Source organism: Pecten maximus, chromosome 6 (genome assembly GCF_902652985.1).
Source record: "Pecten maximus chromosome 6, xPecMax1.1, whole genome shotgun sequence".
NCBI lineage: Eukaryota > Metazoa > Mollusca > Bivalvia > Pectinida > Pectinidae > Pecten > Pecten maximus.
Window position 1 is genome coordinate 10,792,286 of NC_047020.1, and position 14,885 is coordinate 10,807,170.

At 35.1% G+C, this 14,885-nt stretch overlaps 1 protein-coding gene across 4 annotated transcripts in view; it reads left to right on the forward strand.

Annotated features, from left to right (window-relative positions):
• LOC117328939 overlaps positions 1-14,885 on the forward strand; it is a 30,232-nt gene that overhangs the window by 12,538 nt on the left and 2,809 nt on the right. For 2 of the 4 annotated variants that reach the window (XM_033886570.1, XM_033886571.1), the window contains exons 2-15: positions 382-1,855; positions 2,286-2,356; positions 5,467-5,602; positions 7,459-7,533; positions 7,824-7,913; positions 8,495-8,567; positions 9,130-9,218; positions 9,559-9,576; positions 10,878-11,029; positions 11,746-11,823; positions 11,998-12,058; positions 12,192-12,309; positions 12,721-12,821; positions 14,353-14,667. In XM_033886570.1, coding sequence (XP_033742461.1) covers positions 419-1,855; positions 2,286-2,356; positions 5,467-5,602; positions 7,459-7,533; positions 7,824-7,913; positions 8,495-8,567; positions 9,130-9,218; positions 9,559-9,576; positions 10,878-11,029; positions 11,746-11,823; positions 11,998-12,058; positions 12,192-12,309; positions 12,721-12,821; positions 14,353-14,667 — 2,814 coding nt within the window. In that variant the 5' untranslated portion in view covers positions 382-418. The remainder of the gene's footprint in view (positions 1-381; positions 1,856-2,285; positions 2,357-5,466; positions 5,603-7,458; positions 7,534-7,823; positions 7,914-8,494; positions 8,568-9,129; positions 9,219-9,558; positions 9,577-10,877; positions 11,030-11,745; positions 11,824-11,997; positions 12,059-12,191; positions 12,310-12,720; positions 12,822-14,352; positions 14,668-14,885) is intronic. The other 2 variants (XM_033886573.1, XM_033886572.1) reach the window with 2 other exon arrangements.

Below are 14,885 nucleotides of genomic sequence, written 5' to 3' on the forward strand. Positions count from 1 at the left end.
GCTAATAATGGGGTCTGGCTGTATTTCTATATCGGTACGACTTTAATCAAATAACAGTGATTACACGTATATAGGTATCAATGGTGACAAAGAGGGACGAATGTAGACATTCCATATATACAAGTGTAAATAAATCTTGGTGTTGGGGTTAAGACACTTGGACGATATTAATTAGGTAATACCCACACACAATCGTTTACGTACACACCTAAAGTTCAGATTATGGAATAACAAGATGTGAATTTGATCAGATTGTCATTCTAAGCCTGTCTACTATTGTTCGATTTAAATACCGAATCGGCGTGACAACAACCTATTCTCATATATGATGAATGACTTTGTTGAAAGCGTCTAACCTAATATGTAATTTTCGCTCCATAGGTTATTGGTATAGTGGACAATCTAATATCGGGTAACAATGGAGGGACTCGAGGATGGGGAGACCCCTGAGGTACTCGCAAGCGAATATACTGGAGTTCCCACAGACGTACATAACGACCAAAACGCTGATATTCCATGTGAGGCACCCGCCGGGGAACTGCACGCTGAAAATACTAAAATTCTCTCTGACATACACATCGAGGAACACACTGAACTTCCCTCGGAAACACTCGACGAGGAGCGCGCTGAATTTACCCCCGAAATACCCGCCAAAGAATGCACTGACATTCCTCCCGAAATACCCGCCGATGAATTCGCCGACGTTCCCCTCGAAATACCCGCCGATGAATTCGCCGACGTTTTCCCTGAAATACCTGCCGATGAACACTTTCAGGAAAGCAGAGGAAGAGCACCTGGATTTCGGGAGAAGAAATGGATCAAACCAGTACTAAAAAAGCCTAATTGCAAGCGAGAGTCGATCAAACTGAATGTGCGAGTAATATCCCCGGGATTCGACAAAGAGGAAGAATTCGAAATTCCGCAAAAAGTGTATCGCGAGCCAAACAAAAGTACTGTGAACACCAGGTGGGCTTCCAGTGAACGGTCTGGGTTATGGTCACGTGAAGGTAAAAGGCAATCACGACCACAGTCCCGGCCGCAGAGACGGCATACCGTATCTCTACCTAACCCGCCTCTAACAGACCACAACGATAGCAAATTTAGGGACTCAGATGTAGAAAGCCGCGATGTAGAAAAAAGTGCTGAAGTTGACAACTCAAATGATGATGATACTACTCCTAAATTTGGAAAGAAACTTCAGAGAAATAGTATTCATTCGATTCATTATACACCTAGATTACCGAAGCCTCACCGGAGGATTGCTCGCTCCAATACGATACCAGATTTTTCATTGGAAAATATAGACTTAAAGAAGATTCACGAAGACAATGTGATACGGAGACAATTGGAACAAACGTTACGACGTAGTCACACTGTGCCTTTTGAGATATCTTCAAAACCTAAAACTTCAATTTCCTTTGGTAAACATATGAACTCTATCCTGTTAAAGGGAAAGGAGCCATTCCTTTTTGAAGAAGGATCGGGTGATGATATCAGTTCATATATCTCAAATGCACGGAGGAAAAGTGTATCTCAGTCAGGGTTGTGGCAGCTAGCGTCGTCATCTGTATATGCATTCAAGGCCAACAAAAGTCACGACTTCAGTGACGTTGCTATGGCATTAGTGACTAAACAAAATGCTGTCGTAAAGATGCGACATAAAATCGAAAAAAAGATGGACCTTCCAGAAGGAAGGTTTGAAAGAATAGCAGCTTTGAAGCAAAAGATGGAGTCCATTGAAAGAAAGTTCAGATCACTGAAAATGATCAATGCAGCTTCTAAAAAAGCAGATGAAAAGATAGATGACTACGACGAAGAAGAGTGTCGTCAACCTAAATTTTCGAAGCCAGGCGAGGTGAGTAATGTTTTATTTTGTATCATATAAGTCTACTGTTTATACTAGATGTCGCGAACTAGGCCTATCTTAGATGTCGATGTACAGTACGTTTTCGTATAAGATAAATTGTGTTTTAATAATTGATTTGGTCGACGTATCGACAAAGGAAACCGAGCACATCTTGCAGCTACATGAGCTGGTGCGTCATATACTTATACTCCCGTTTGTTATTGACTATCAAGTAGAATGTATACTTTTCTTATTGTCCCTGTGTTCTTAAAAATTGATGTGGTATATTTGTGTCTAGTTTACACATGGAAATGTAAAAGGTGAAGCGAACAATAATATTGAAAATGGTGGTTCCACGAACATTAAGGAATGATGAAGAGAAAAATAATCAAAACTCCTATTTTGAAAATTTTAACCGATGTTTCTGTCCTGTCACCAGGCTATGGGGTTTTTCCGTAAGTGCTGCCGTATGATCATGATCGTCCTCAAGTGGATTGACCTCATCATGGAGTAAGTAGATCAAGATTTAATTATAACGCTTCTGTTGGTTAGGACATAGCTCACGCGGAGAACTGCACATCAAGTCCTATCATCATAACTAACCCTTCATATCCTCTTTATACCAAAATAAACCTACATACTGTCTATTTGTATAAAAAAGGAAGAAGGAAGCTGTTCAATAAGAAATACTCGTGTAGTGACTCTTTGTTGGTTCGCATATTTTGATGAATGAATATATTTTACGTTCCTCTAGACCCAGAATAGGGATATATAGACATGAATTCACCTACATATTACTAGTGTAAAATAAGAACTGATGATACATACAAACTAAAGAGATGACGATTTATGTCTCATTTTGCACGCTGTATTCCTGCATTGATAATCCACAGACCCTGCTTAAGATATACATAAACAAGTTTGTTCTTTACATAAGAAGCTTCCGTACGTTATACGAGCTACTTGTACTACTCGGTTTTATTAACATAATATTTCTAATAACATTTCATATATTGTATATTTTTACTCATCGTATTATGTTTGTTCCCGTTAAAAAGTGTTTTCGTGTTTATTTTCGGCCACTGAACGAAAGCTGTAGTTCAACATATATTACGATGGAAAATGGGCGAAAATACTGATGCTTTAATACGATAACAACTGTGCTACCAACTGACTTTATATCACCGCGGAGTTAATATTAGTGTTTCGTCGTTAACATCTATATATCTAGTGTATTAAGTTCAATAAAGTGTTTTCCCTGTACAAAACTTAAACAACTATCTAGGTACGAGTATTTATTAACACAGTAGAGCCATGGACACCACTTGAAGTTTTAACAGAGTGTTAATTAGGTTCCCGGTGTGCCGTTAATTTGTTTATTTGGTATACTTTATGTTGAAATGAGATACGGTTGACCATATCGCGAAGGGTTATGGTCTGTTTGATTTTCTTTGCCTGAAAAAATCGGGACCTCTTACATCTGTCAGTATATTTGAACAATCAGAACTTATGTGACATGTTTTGAGTAGGATATTTGAAGATAAACCATGGATCAAGTCTTTATATTAAAATGAAATGCAAGTGTTGTCCAAATAAACGCCGTTCAAATACCAGACTTCGAGTTTCTGGCGTTTTGCTGTTCATTTCTCAGTCCTAAGTAAAGCCATTCCGAAGGGCATAATTAAGTATTAACACATTCATATTTCCGTCAACAACAGTACTTCAGAGATAACTGGGCCGAAAAGCTAATGTGTGCGTGTATCTGTCAGATAACTTTACAGGGTCATGTAACATGGACATATATCCATTAGGTATTAAAAGTATAGGACCAGCGAAATATCCGCACAAAAACATCGCCCATTCTAATTTATATAACTGTATAATTGTTTTATGAAAAAACATGCGAATTTTTTTTCCTAAAGTTTTTCGCGAAAAATAAGATTTTTGTTTGCTAAAAATCGGTCGGCAATTTGTATGTGTATGATAAAAATAATGAGTTGGCAGAAAACAATCGTCAATATCGCGCTGATTACGGTTATGGCCGTGAAAATAAAACAATGTAAGGTGTAAAGGTTTTCAGTTCATTAATTCAACTTGAGACAGATTTGATACTCCAAGTATATGTTATCTTTAGTTTTAACTAATTGCACTGAAGTATGATTCGGACTGTGTCTTATATAAATAAACACTATATTGTATTGGTGAATAAACGTCGTTGTTACCGAGGGAGTATGTTCTCCTGTCAGATCATAACTACATGTAGTCACGTATTTAAACACTGGGGGGCTTATGACGTAATGAGGATAGTTGTTATACCGTGCAGCGCTTCGCTTACATTTCAATTTGTACTTTGGGTTATACATGTACATTGTAGGATTTGTAGTGGATTAACGGTTACGATACCATATATATTTATAAGTATGTGGTTCTCGTTGAGCATTTAATAAGGGTAATCTATGCTTAGTTCGGATCACTGTCGAACTTTTACAGGGATTACTTACTTTAAAATCATCTTTGTTTTTACATATTATATCGTGATTTGTATTTCAAGGTTATTTCCGAGATTTTTACTCGCGAAACGAATAACAGCATTTAATTGTAATGGGGTGAATGCTATATATCTATATGAGTTCATGATCGGTCATTTGTGCGAACAAGTACGCAAAAAATCAATCTCTCGAAAAATAAACAAACAACAGTTTCACTATGGTAATTTTCTCCAATAGTATACAGTATAGAACGTGTCACTATGGTAATATTCCAAATAGGTTACAGTACAGTGTCGCTATGGTAATAACCCTAGAAGTATACAATACAATACAAAAATCCTGTTAATAACTTTCGTTTTTGAGCGTAGAAATCCTCGTGTAACTGAGCATTTCTAATGTTGGTTAACATAAATAAAAACATGTGTACACTACGCAACTAGAAGTTAAATATATACATACACGCATTATAATGAATTCCTAGTGCTAAAACTAGATATACCGAGTTCTCTGGTTAAACACACTTTGCTACTCTGTAACATATCGTGTATCGTGTTGTCGTTGCCAAGTAAATGTATCAATTGCTACTTTTCATACTCTTGTATTGTATATATCATTGTATTTATTGTATGGACCATGGACATATAATATGAAACATGTATCAATTCAATTTCAATTTCTTTATTAACTGTGGGCCATATTGCCCATTAGCACATGTTATAATATACAAAGTCGTAATATACGTGAACAGCAATAGAAATTACAAAGTGGAGAACGAGTTCAGAGTATCGACACTCTCACAATCGCTTTGTATTTGTGTTGTGACCATACGTCATTAATATTATATTTACTGGTACTTTCACAACCACTTTGTATTTGTGTTGTGACCATACGTCAATATTATATTTATTGGTACTCTCATAATCACTTTGTATTTGTGTTGTGACCATACGCCAATAATATTATATTTACTGGTACTCTCATAATCACTTTGTATTTGTTTGTACGGACCCATACGTCAATAATATTATATTTACTGGTACTCTCACAATCACTTTGTATTTGTGTTGTGACCATACGTCAATAATATTGTATTTACTGGTACTCTCATAATCACTTTGTATTTGTGTGTAGTGACCAGAATCGTCTGGAGAAGGAGCTCAAGTCCTTCGTGGACATAGCGAACGAGGTGGAAGCGTCGACAGTATCACAGTCCATGTTAGACAGTGGGCTCTCCTTTGACAAGAACATGTACAAGGCCAAACGGGAGGTCGGTATTCAAAATAATAAATCATCTTTATTCCAAAAATGTCCATTATTACGCCATCATTTATCAAATCTCTAAAAATTAAATTCAAAAGATCGTCTAAACTCTACAGCAAATATATAGAAAATGATAACTACCCTATGTCCATAACATCGATTCTGGTTATTGTAAACCGTATTTTATTTAACATACTTTCAGCTACAATATACAATCCATTTGATAATTACTCGAAATGTGGTCCAGAAACAAGTTATTAAGCTTACAATCTGTATTCGATTCTAGTTTATAGAATGGGAAATTAATTAGACACTGTAATAAAAGTCTGTTTATAAATGTATGATTTAGCGTAATATACACTCCCATTATAGTTCTGTTTTTAAAAAGCATTTTATTTCTGATATAAACAAAGCTTGACGGCGTTCGTTTAAGTTCGAGGATTATTAACATGTAAAAAGTTTAAACTTTTCGCGATAAACTACCAATAAAAATCAAACCACCATGAGTTTACATTCAATCGTATACTGTTGTTATTGAAAATATTAATCATGATGGTGTAGACTTATTGAAACTTCTCCTACAAGTAGTCGTATATCAATTATTACAGTAAAAATGGCCGTCTGAATTTAAATGAATTCTGACCAATAAAGATTCAATCCACAAGTAGAGTATACAAGGTTTAACCGATATGTCCTGAAAGCCAGATTATTTCTTGGCACCAGAAGTCGTCTCCCTAGGATAAGGTGAATGTTGTCGTTGAAATTCGATATCTTAAACAATACACACTGTGTTGGGACCATGGTATTTCATGTTATTAACAAGTATACAAGTGGTATGGCACTGTAACAAATATACAATACTATCCAGTGACTCTGACGACGAAATCAATTTCCTCGAGCGACAACCCGCTAGTATATAAATTGGACCTGTCTGTCCTATGTTATATATGCTTCATGATCAGTTTCTTATCAAGTGGTACGTTTACGATTGGTCATTTGGAAAAAAAGATAATTTTTTGATGCAATAAATATATATAAATATAAGAGGGTGTCATAAGTATTGCGTGCTATTTATTTGCAAGCATATCCATCAAGAAAAATATTTATTAAATACTGCTGTAGCTAATTCAGCAGATATTTTAAATTAAATATTAAATATTTTTAATTTTTAATTCAAAAATAACAACACATGCATTTTGGTATATGTGTAACATGAATGAGAAAGGCAGGCTCTTGTCTGACCATTCAGATGTCACAATTACCCACAGATAGTACCACCACTATTGTAATCGTACCGACTGTAAAATATCGATATCCTAATGAAGCAATCAACTTGTTCTTGATGTATATATACGTACTACATATCCTGGCGTCATGACGATAATTAAATTCAATAAAAAGATAATGATGTTATTAACTTCATGTTGTATAATGACATTTTTATCCCCGAATGCAAGGACGTAATACCGATTTAAAGTATACCGCAATAGATTTGATTAAAGGGTTTATCCATTAGGGAATCATTTTGTTCGTATTCACAGTGAATGAAATGACAATAAAATCCTTCATTACATATTATGTTTGGTTACTTGCCAGTTGTACTTGTACGTACGTTCTAATAATACTTTTTTGCCTTAAAATGTTGTATCTGATCTAAATTAACCGTTCATGGGGCGATAAACCAAGCAAAAAAGGCAACAAAAATGAGTTTGTAGCGTTGAATTGACTTCCATGATAAAAATACAATTGTAAAATGTATCTTTCCATAGAATGCGTAAAAAATATATTTGATATCAAATTATTGTAATCTTTAATTTACAGTACCGTATCTCCAACGATAATCTGTAAACATATATGTTGTAGATTTCTTTGACTGCTGATCATAGGAAGACTCTCACCACCAGGTGGAACTTCCGTAGTCAGGAAATGATCCAACAGGTAAATAAGCCTAGCCTTACCCATCATCGATAGGACAGAAGACGTTTATCCTTCTGGAACATCCATCTAACTATTCTCAATGTACTTTTGTAATGATCATCGTGCAAATCTATATTTTGTTGCTACATTTTTTGTATTTAGTTTTAGAGTTAGAATTAAGGCTTCGTTCGTGTCTGTATTCGCTGTTTATTTTCTGCCAGCGCAATTTTGATAATTACATTAGAGTATACAATGCCATGATCCAAAAGTAGAATCCTGTCACTAATGTGTTACCTATCCAACATTTACAGGTGATGCATGGTTTACAAACCCTCCGTTCGCTGTCCGAATACCCACTTCACACACAGGAAAAACTCTGCAAGGTGGCATGGTACCAAACGTACGTGACAAGGCTTTCTGTCACCTTCTATACAGCACTACTCTTCCTCGTTAATATATCTTTTATTATGGCTGATGGCTGCCACAATAGTCTCTAATCCAGTCTGGTATTCACCTTCATATACATCAACGAATACTATAGTAGACTTGACACTCAATATTGTGCTGACTCGCTTCCATAATGTTAATCAGTAAATCTACATCTTAGATAATACTGCTATACCTTATTTCAGGTAATCATCCTTCCTTTGAATTACCTGTTATATAACACTGGTATACCTTGTTTCAGGTAATCTCCCTTCCTAGGAATTACCTGTTAGATAGTACTGATATACCTTGTTTCAGGTAATCTCCCTTCCTAGGAATTACCTGATATATAATACTGATATACCTTGTTTAAGGTAATCTCCCTTCCTTGGAATTACCTGTTATATAATACTGATATACCTTGTTTCAGGTAATCTCCCTTCCTAGGAATTACCTGATATATAATACTGATATACCTTGTTTCAGGTAATCTCCCTTCCTTGGAATTACCTGTTAGATAGTACTTATACAAAGTATTCGTTTTCTCTTTCCAGGCATAGGTCCAAAGAAAGCCATACTAAGACAAGGTCATAAGGCCGAGTCGTTTTACTTCATCCTATCGGGTGTTGGTGAGTAGTGTTTATGCCTCTTTAAGAATATACAGACAACATTCCTCTACCACTTCTTCTTATGGAGCAGGCGTGTATCAATTAATTCCAATACCATACATTGGATACTTCGTACTGGTGTTAATTTCATTTCTTATATATGCTGCTGTTAATTTTGCTGTCACTTACTTATATGGTAGAGGCATGTTGCAGTCTGACGAGAATTCCTTAACTAAGACTAAGATTTCTTTAATCCAATAAAATGTTAAGTTAAGATGAAATCGGGCTCTGGTATTATATTACGAGTTTATCTTCTGTATATTTCATCTTGTCCTTGGTCTGCTCGAGAATATTTCACAACCCGATAGTTGTCTCAGCAAGTACAATGCTCACTTTTGATAATGTCATATACAGAAAAATCTTAACATGTCTGAAGGGAACTTGGTCAACGAGGGGTATCATCCTAGACTCTTAAAACAGTACCTATATATAGGTGGTTTTACACCAGTATGGAATCCTCTGTTTAATTCCTGTATCGTAACACCTGTTTATGTACTCAGTGTAATAATTTGTCATATTCCAGCATACGTGAAGAAGATGATTTATGATGAGAAGACAAAAGAAACACGTGTTAACACCATGGCGAGGCTGACAAAAGGAATGAGCTTTGGGGTAAGTAGTGTTGGATAATAGAGGTTTATACATGACGCAGTGAACCATGATACACGTGTATCACACACGTCGAACCATGATACACGTGTATCACACACGTAATCAATGGTAATGATATATCAAATATATTATAATGTTCACTCACACATCACTGATAATATTTGAATGTTTGCTTTCACTGTAGCATATTATATATTTCATGCTAGATATCACATTGATCATAACTTAAATAATGACATTATTTGATGCTAAAGAGTGTGTTCTCGTGACTTACCTGTAGTTAACCCTGGCTACATCACAAGGATAATAACACGACTGTATAATTATGTCATTATTGCAGTTTTCTTGGGAGGACGGGGTAATGTATATACACATTTGATAATACTTGGTTTTACTCATTTTCTTGTCCATCTTTTACTGATGAAGCAGTGCTGATTGATTGTTTAGTGTGTTAGCTAATGTCAAATAGACCGATTTATTCTCTTTGGTCTGATTTTATTTCAACAGGCCTGTCCCGACATTGTAGCCTGGTTTTGTAGCTGATTCTCTACGTTTGGCTACTCACACTGCCGTTCATCATTCTAGTTTTTCTTACTTTATGTAATGTTGTTGTTTTGTAGATTTCTTTTGTTATGTTTGTATAGTTATAAGATATTATTTTAGGTGTCTGGCCGGTTTTCGTTAATACTAACTAAAGTACAAAGGTTATTTGTTCAATAAAATTACAGACGTTTAGAAAACACTTTAAGAGAAAAAATAGGTTCTAGACAAACGAAGTTTAAATTCTACTTCGAAAGAGGTAAATGGTTGTGGATATAATGTGCTGGCTATGTAGATATCGAGGTAACTGGTTGTGGATATAATGTGCTGGCTATGTAGATATCGAGGTAACTGGTTGTGGATATAATGTGCTGGCTATGTAGATATCGAGGTAAAGTCGATTTGGACAACTCTCGTATTTTAAAGTAGACTTATCATATTTAACATTACTCAATTCAATTTCAGTCATGTTTAAATCAATATAAATATAACATAACAAACAAAAAAAATGTCTGGTAATCTGTTGTAATAATCTTATTTATATCTGTTCTTTAAAGTAAACTGATGATTCCCTTTAATCTAAGTTTCCAAGGTTTGCACGTACGAATTTTGGCACCAAATCAGAATATATTTGATGTTGCTTAAAATGCATCCAAAAGTTGCCAATTTGATTGTATTGCGGGTTAATAATCTCCCGTTTTATATTATAACATTTCTTTCGACCAAACTTCACCATCTTCTGGATTTTGGTACAAGTGATTACTAACAAGTTCTAGATCGAGGAAACACTTAAATATACGTCATATATTTCTTTATTTTCTAGTATCCTTTATACTTTTTACGTACTTATGGGCCTCTTTCCTTCTGATCAATAAGTCGTTAAATGTACGAACCTTGAATTGACAATAACATACCCCAAATCAATACATATTCTACGAGAGTTTCTTTAGATATGTGAATACATGTACTTTTCAAAATAATTATTTTTGAAAGTCGATATACTTTATTGGATTAAATGGTCAATAGCGATGTTCCCAACATACCCAATGGCAGTTTTAAAATTCTCTAGACCTGACACTTCACATTCTGAACTTATCACAATTAATTTATGTACGACAGGAAATCGGCCTGATATTTAACACGCTACGGACAGCTACCGTGGAAAGCGCCTCCTCGATGGAACTGCTCGTGATAGGAAAAGAAGACTTCAACAGGATATTCATGAAGGCAGAAAACCCAGATGAGGAAGCTGAACACGTGCAGTTCCTCCGGTACATATCATCACATCTGCCTCAGCCGTATATTATCTATAGTACTGTGTAGCAAAACAATTACAAATTAGTGAAATTGGTTTATGCCATCACCTATATAGAATTATTGTTTATCTACTTTTACTATCATCCTATCTTTCGCAGTCACAGTATATTTATAATTATCAAATTGCCTCGTCATGATGATTCTTATATAAAGTGTTGCAGTGTTGGCTGTTTAAAAGATTATAACGCTGCAAACACTAATGATTATATTGAATTTCTACCATATTTGTGGGATACGGTATTTATTTCACCCATGGTTAGTTAATTTTCAAAGTTACAAAAGACACTCGCTAAAAATCGTGTTTTTGTAACTTTTCTCGCTTACATTTAGTGAAATAAATACCATATCCAGCAACAAATCCTTGTGATACCTCTATACAATTATGTCCATCACAATTATGTCCATGGTATCAGACTATTCATATAACATTGTGTGACATACAGAATAGAAATAATATTGATGTAGAACAACTGAACGCATTATGTTAAGTTTCGTGGTTCCTTATCAAACCAAATGATACAATGCTTATACACAACGAACATTTGATACATTATTGCGATGTTGACTGGTATAATTAAACTGTTATTTTATCGATATTAAATTGACACCTACACATATTGCCGGTATACCATGTTACAAAAATAACATTAAGACATCTTGTCGATACCAGGCAAGTGCCACTGATGCAGACTTGGCCGATAGAGAAGTTAGAGAACGAACCAGGAGCATGCCTCTTACACTTTTTCAAGTAAGTGTTATTGAATATAATTTATTTCTACATCTTATGGGTATTTTTTGAGAGGAAATGTATTGAAATGTATCCGCTATATTGGTGTATAATTCCAATAGATTATACTATTAGCGATCACTGTTTTCTCGTTGGGGACATCTATTACACAATAAACGTGTTGTTTTGTTGCAGAAGAGGCACGTTGATAACAGAGGACGGGAAAACCAGCGAATGGTTGTACTTTATCAAGTCGGTAAGTTGATAACTACAACATTTATAAAACATAGGAGGTAGCTGATTTGTAAATGTGCTATTTATAAACTGTAAACCAAACACAATTAGCGCTATCAACAAACTCGTTAATATCATGGACATTTTCGTTAAAGGGTTCATGCGAAGTCCTTAAAAACCTCAAATCGACAAAAGCTAAAAAAGCTGGTCAAGTTCAAAAGAAATTGGACCCAATGTGTGACGTCATACTTCCAGAGCTGGGTAACGCGCCATGTAAGTATTAACAGTATTAAATAAATTAATAATTTAAATTAAGTTTTCGGATAAGACACACTATGTTCGCATGTCATCAATTTATATATTTATTTTAAGTTGTGTCTTAAGTAAACTTTTACAAATTGTATAGTTGTAAATCTAAGTTGTGTTCTAAGTAAATTCAATTGATATAGTTTAAGTTGTGTTTTAAGTACTTTGAATGTTTTTTGTAACTACGGTTGTATAATCGTTTTTGTCTATGTATATCTATTAAATCTTTTACAATAATAGCTCGTCCTTTAACTAATATGTGCGATATATAGACAAAATTAATACTGCTATAGTATAAACATACACTAATCCACACAAATTGTCACTTACTCTATCTTATCAGAATTTGAATGTTTCTGATATCCATTTAATTTCTAGCACCACGAGTAAATACAGGCCAGACAAAGAAGAGGAGGGAGTTTGTAATGTCGCCCGAAGTGTACAATGACATGTCTAAGTACTACGATCAGCTCAAAAAGGTACATATGGCCTGTGTGTGCTGAATGTGATAGTCTTAGCTGTAGAACGTAGAACATTTTTGTTATTTTTTTCTATTATTAATTTGATTGTTGATTAAAAACTTACTTTTAACCAAGCTTTTAAGTTCGCTTTGTAGTAAATACACTGATAATGTCACGTTTTGGCTGCTATTTTTCATGGCTTTTACAAAATATCCGCGAAAATATATTAAACCAAATGCTTATCATAAATTCCGTGTTGACCATTGCAATAGTTTAAGCTCTTCTGTATTATGTTCCGAATGCTAACATTATAATTAGGGTATTGATGACATTAATAACGTTATCAAATGTCTTAAGGGGTAGCGTCTCCTACCGTGTAAACCTAGATCAAAGGCGGGTCAGTTCTCAAAATGGTACTTTGGCAGTAAAACAGAATAACAACAAATACCTAGCAATAAAACATTTCTCGGTACGATAATGATGATGACAATTATGTTGTCTTTACCGAATGATACAGGTGTTCCATCCTGAGAATCACGATGTGCTAGGGGTCAAATGTGCAAGGGGTCAGAAGTATGTAAGGGTCGGAAGGAATGCAAAGGTTCAAATATGTGTAGGGGTAAATTGTGTAGCGGGTTGCAAAAGGTCAAAGGTGTGTAGGGGTGTAAGGAGAGCAGGGGGTCAAGTATGTGTAGAGGTAAAGATTAATATGTTAAGAGGTAAAAAGTGTGTAGCGGGGTGCAGGGGTTCAAAAGTGTGTAGGGGGTGTAAGGAGTACAGGGGTTATATGTTTGTATGGGTAAAAAGTGTGTAGCGGGGCGTAGGGAGTTCGGGGAGTTAAAGGTGTCTAGATATCAAGGGGTGCAGGAGTAAAACAATTCTGAAAGGGTCAAAAGTTGGGAGATCTAGAAGGAAAGATACGACAATACATCACCCTAAACATTAAACACACTTAAGGGGTGTCTTCTAAGTCCGTTTGATATGTATTATATAATCAATAAGTTAGTGGTTATTCTGAACCCGTGCCACTATTTGCAAGTATCAAATATTGACATTTAGTGCTAAGGTAAGCTTTGTACGGTATAAAGACTTAACCGACCAACAGTTTGAAGATGTTGCTTAAATGACGCTCACACGTGAATTACGCCTTTATACATTTTTGCTAAGACGATATATGCCGAATAAGATATTAAAACTTCATTTAAAAGCTGTCTCGTTCACGTGATTTTGATTTTGAGCTTTTTGATAAACCGAATCTTACGCTCGTGGCTACATTTTGTATGTATGATTTAACTCGGTAAATAGTCTTTAGTGGCATACCAAATTATTGAATTCGATTTATAAAATCCATATAGCACAGCTACTCATGCAAGATCCTCTACATATGAACAGTAATATATAGAATATAAATCATAGTGCGTATCTATGACAACGTTTTTGACACACTTTACACGCAATCATCATTCACTTGATTTATTTATTGTTTTTTTAAATCCTTTGTTTTGAATTTAGTTGATATTATGATTTAGCACTTTAACTGAATCTTCAGAAACTTATTGGGGAACAAGCCCAAGAAAAGATACGACTGGACAGAATGGATGTTCCGACTCCGGACCCAGAGAGGGTCCGATTAACGCTCCCTCGTATCACCGGGACCAACCACACTGGCCACTTAGTGACTCTGTGTGAGGAAGACGAGGACAATGTGGAGAGTCGCGTCCCTAGCGGATATTCTAGTGTCAAAACATCTAATTTGAGGATTCCTCCTTACAAGTGTGCTAAACCTGAGGACTCCCCAGGAGTATCGCTGAGCCCACTGGATAAATATACGAAATTAACTCTCGGCAAATTGTCTGCACATTTTGTATGTATTTCTTTTTTTCTTTAGATTTTCCGCACTTTTTATTTTTATTAAGTAGTGTATTATTTCTGCATTGACGAGAGCATTTTGTTTGAGATCTAAATTACTTTTATGTGTATATATTTACATATTGACATGTAGTATTATGTAGTAAAACGTAATTACTGAACATCAATGCCTATCTTTTGACAACACACTCGAAGACAAAATGAATCCGATGT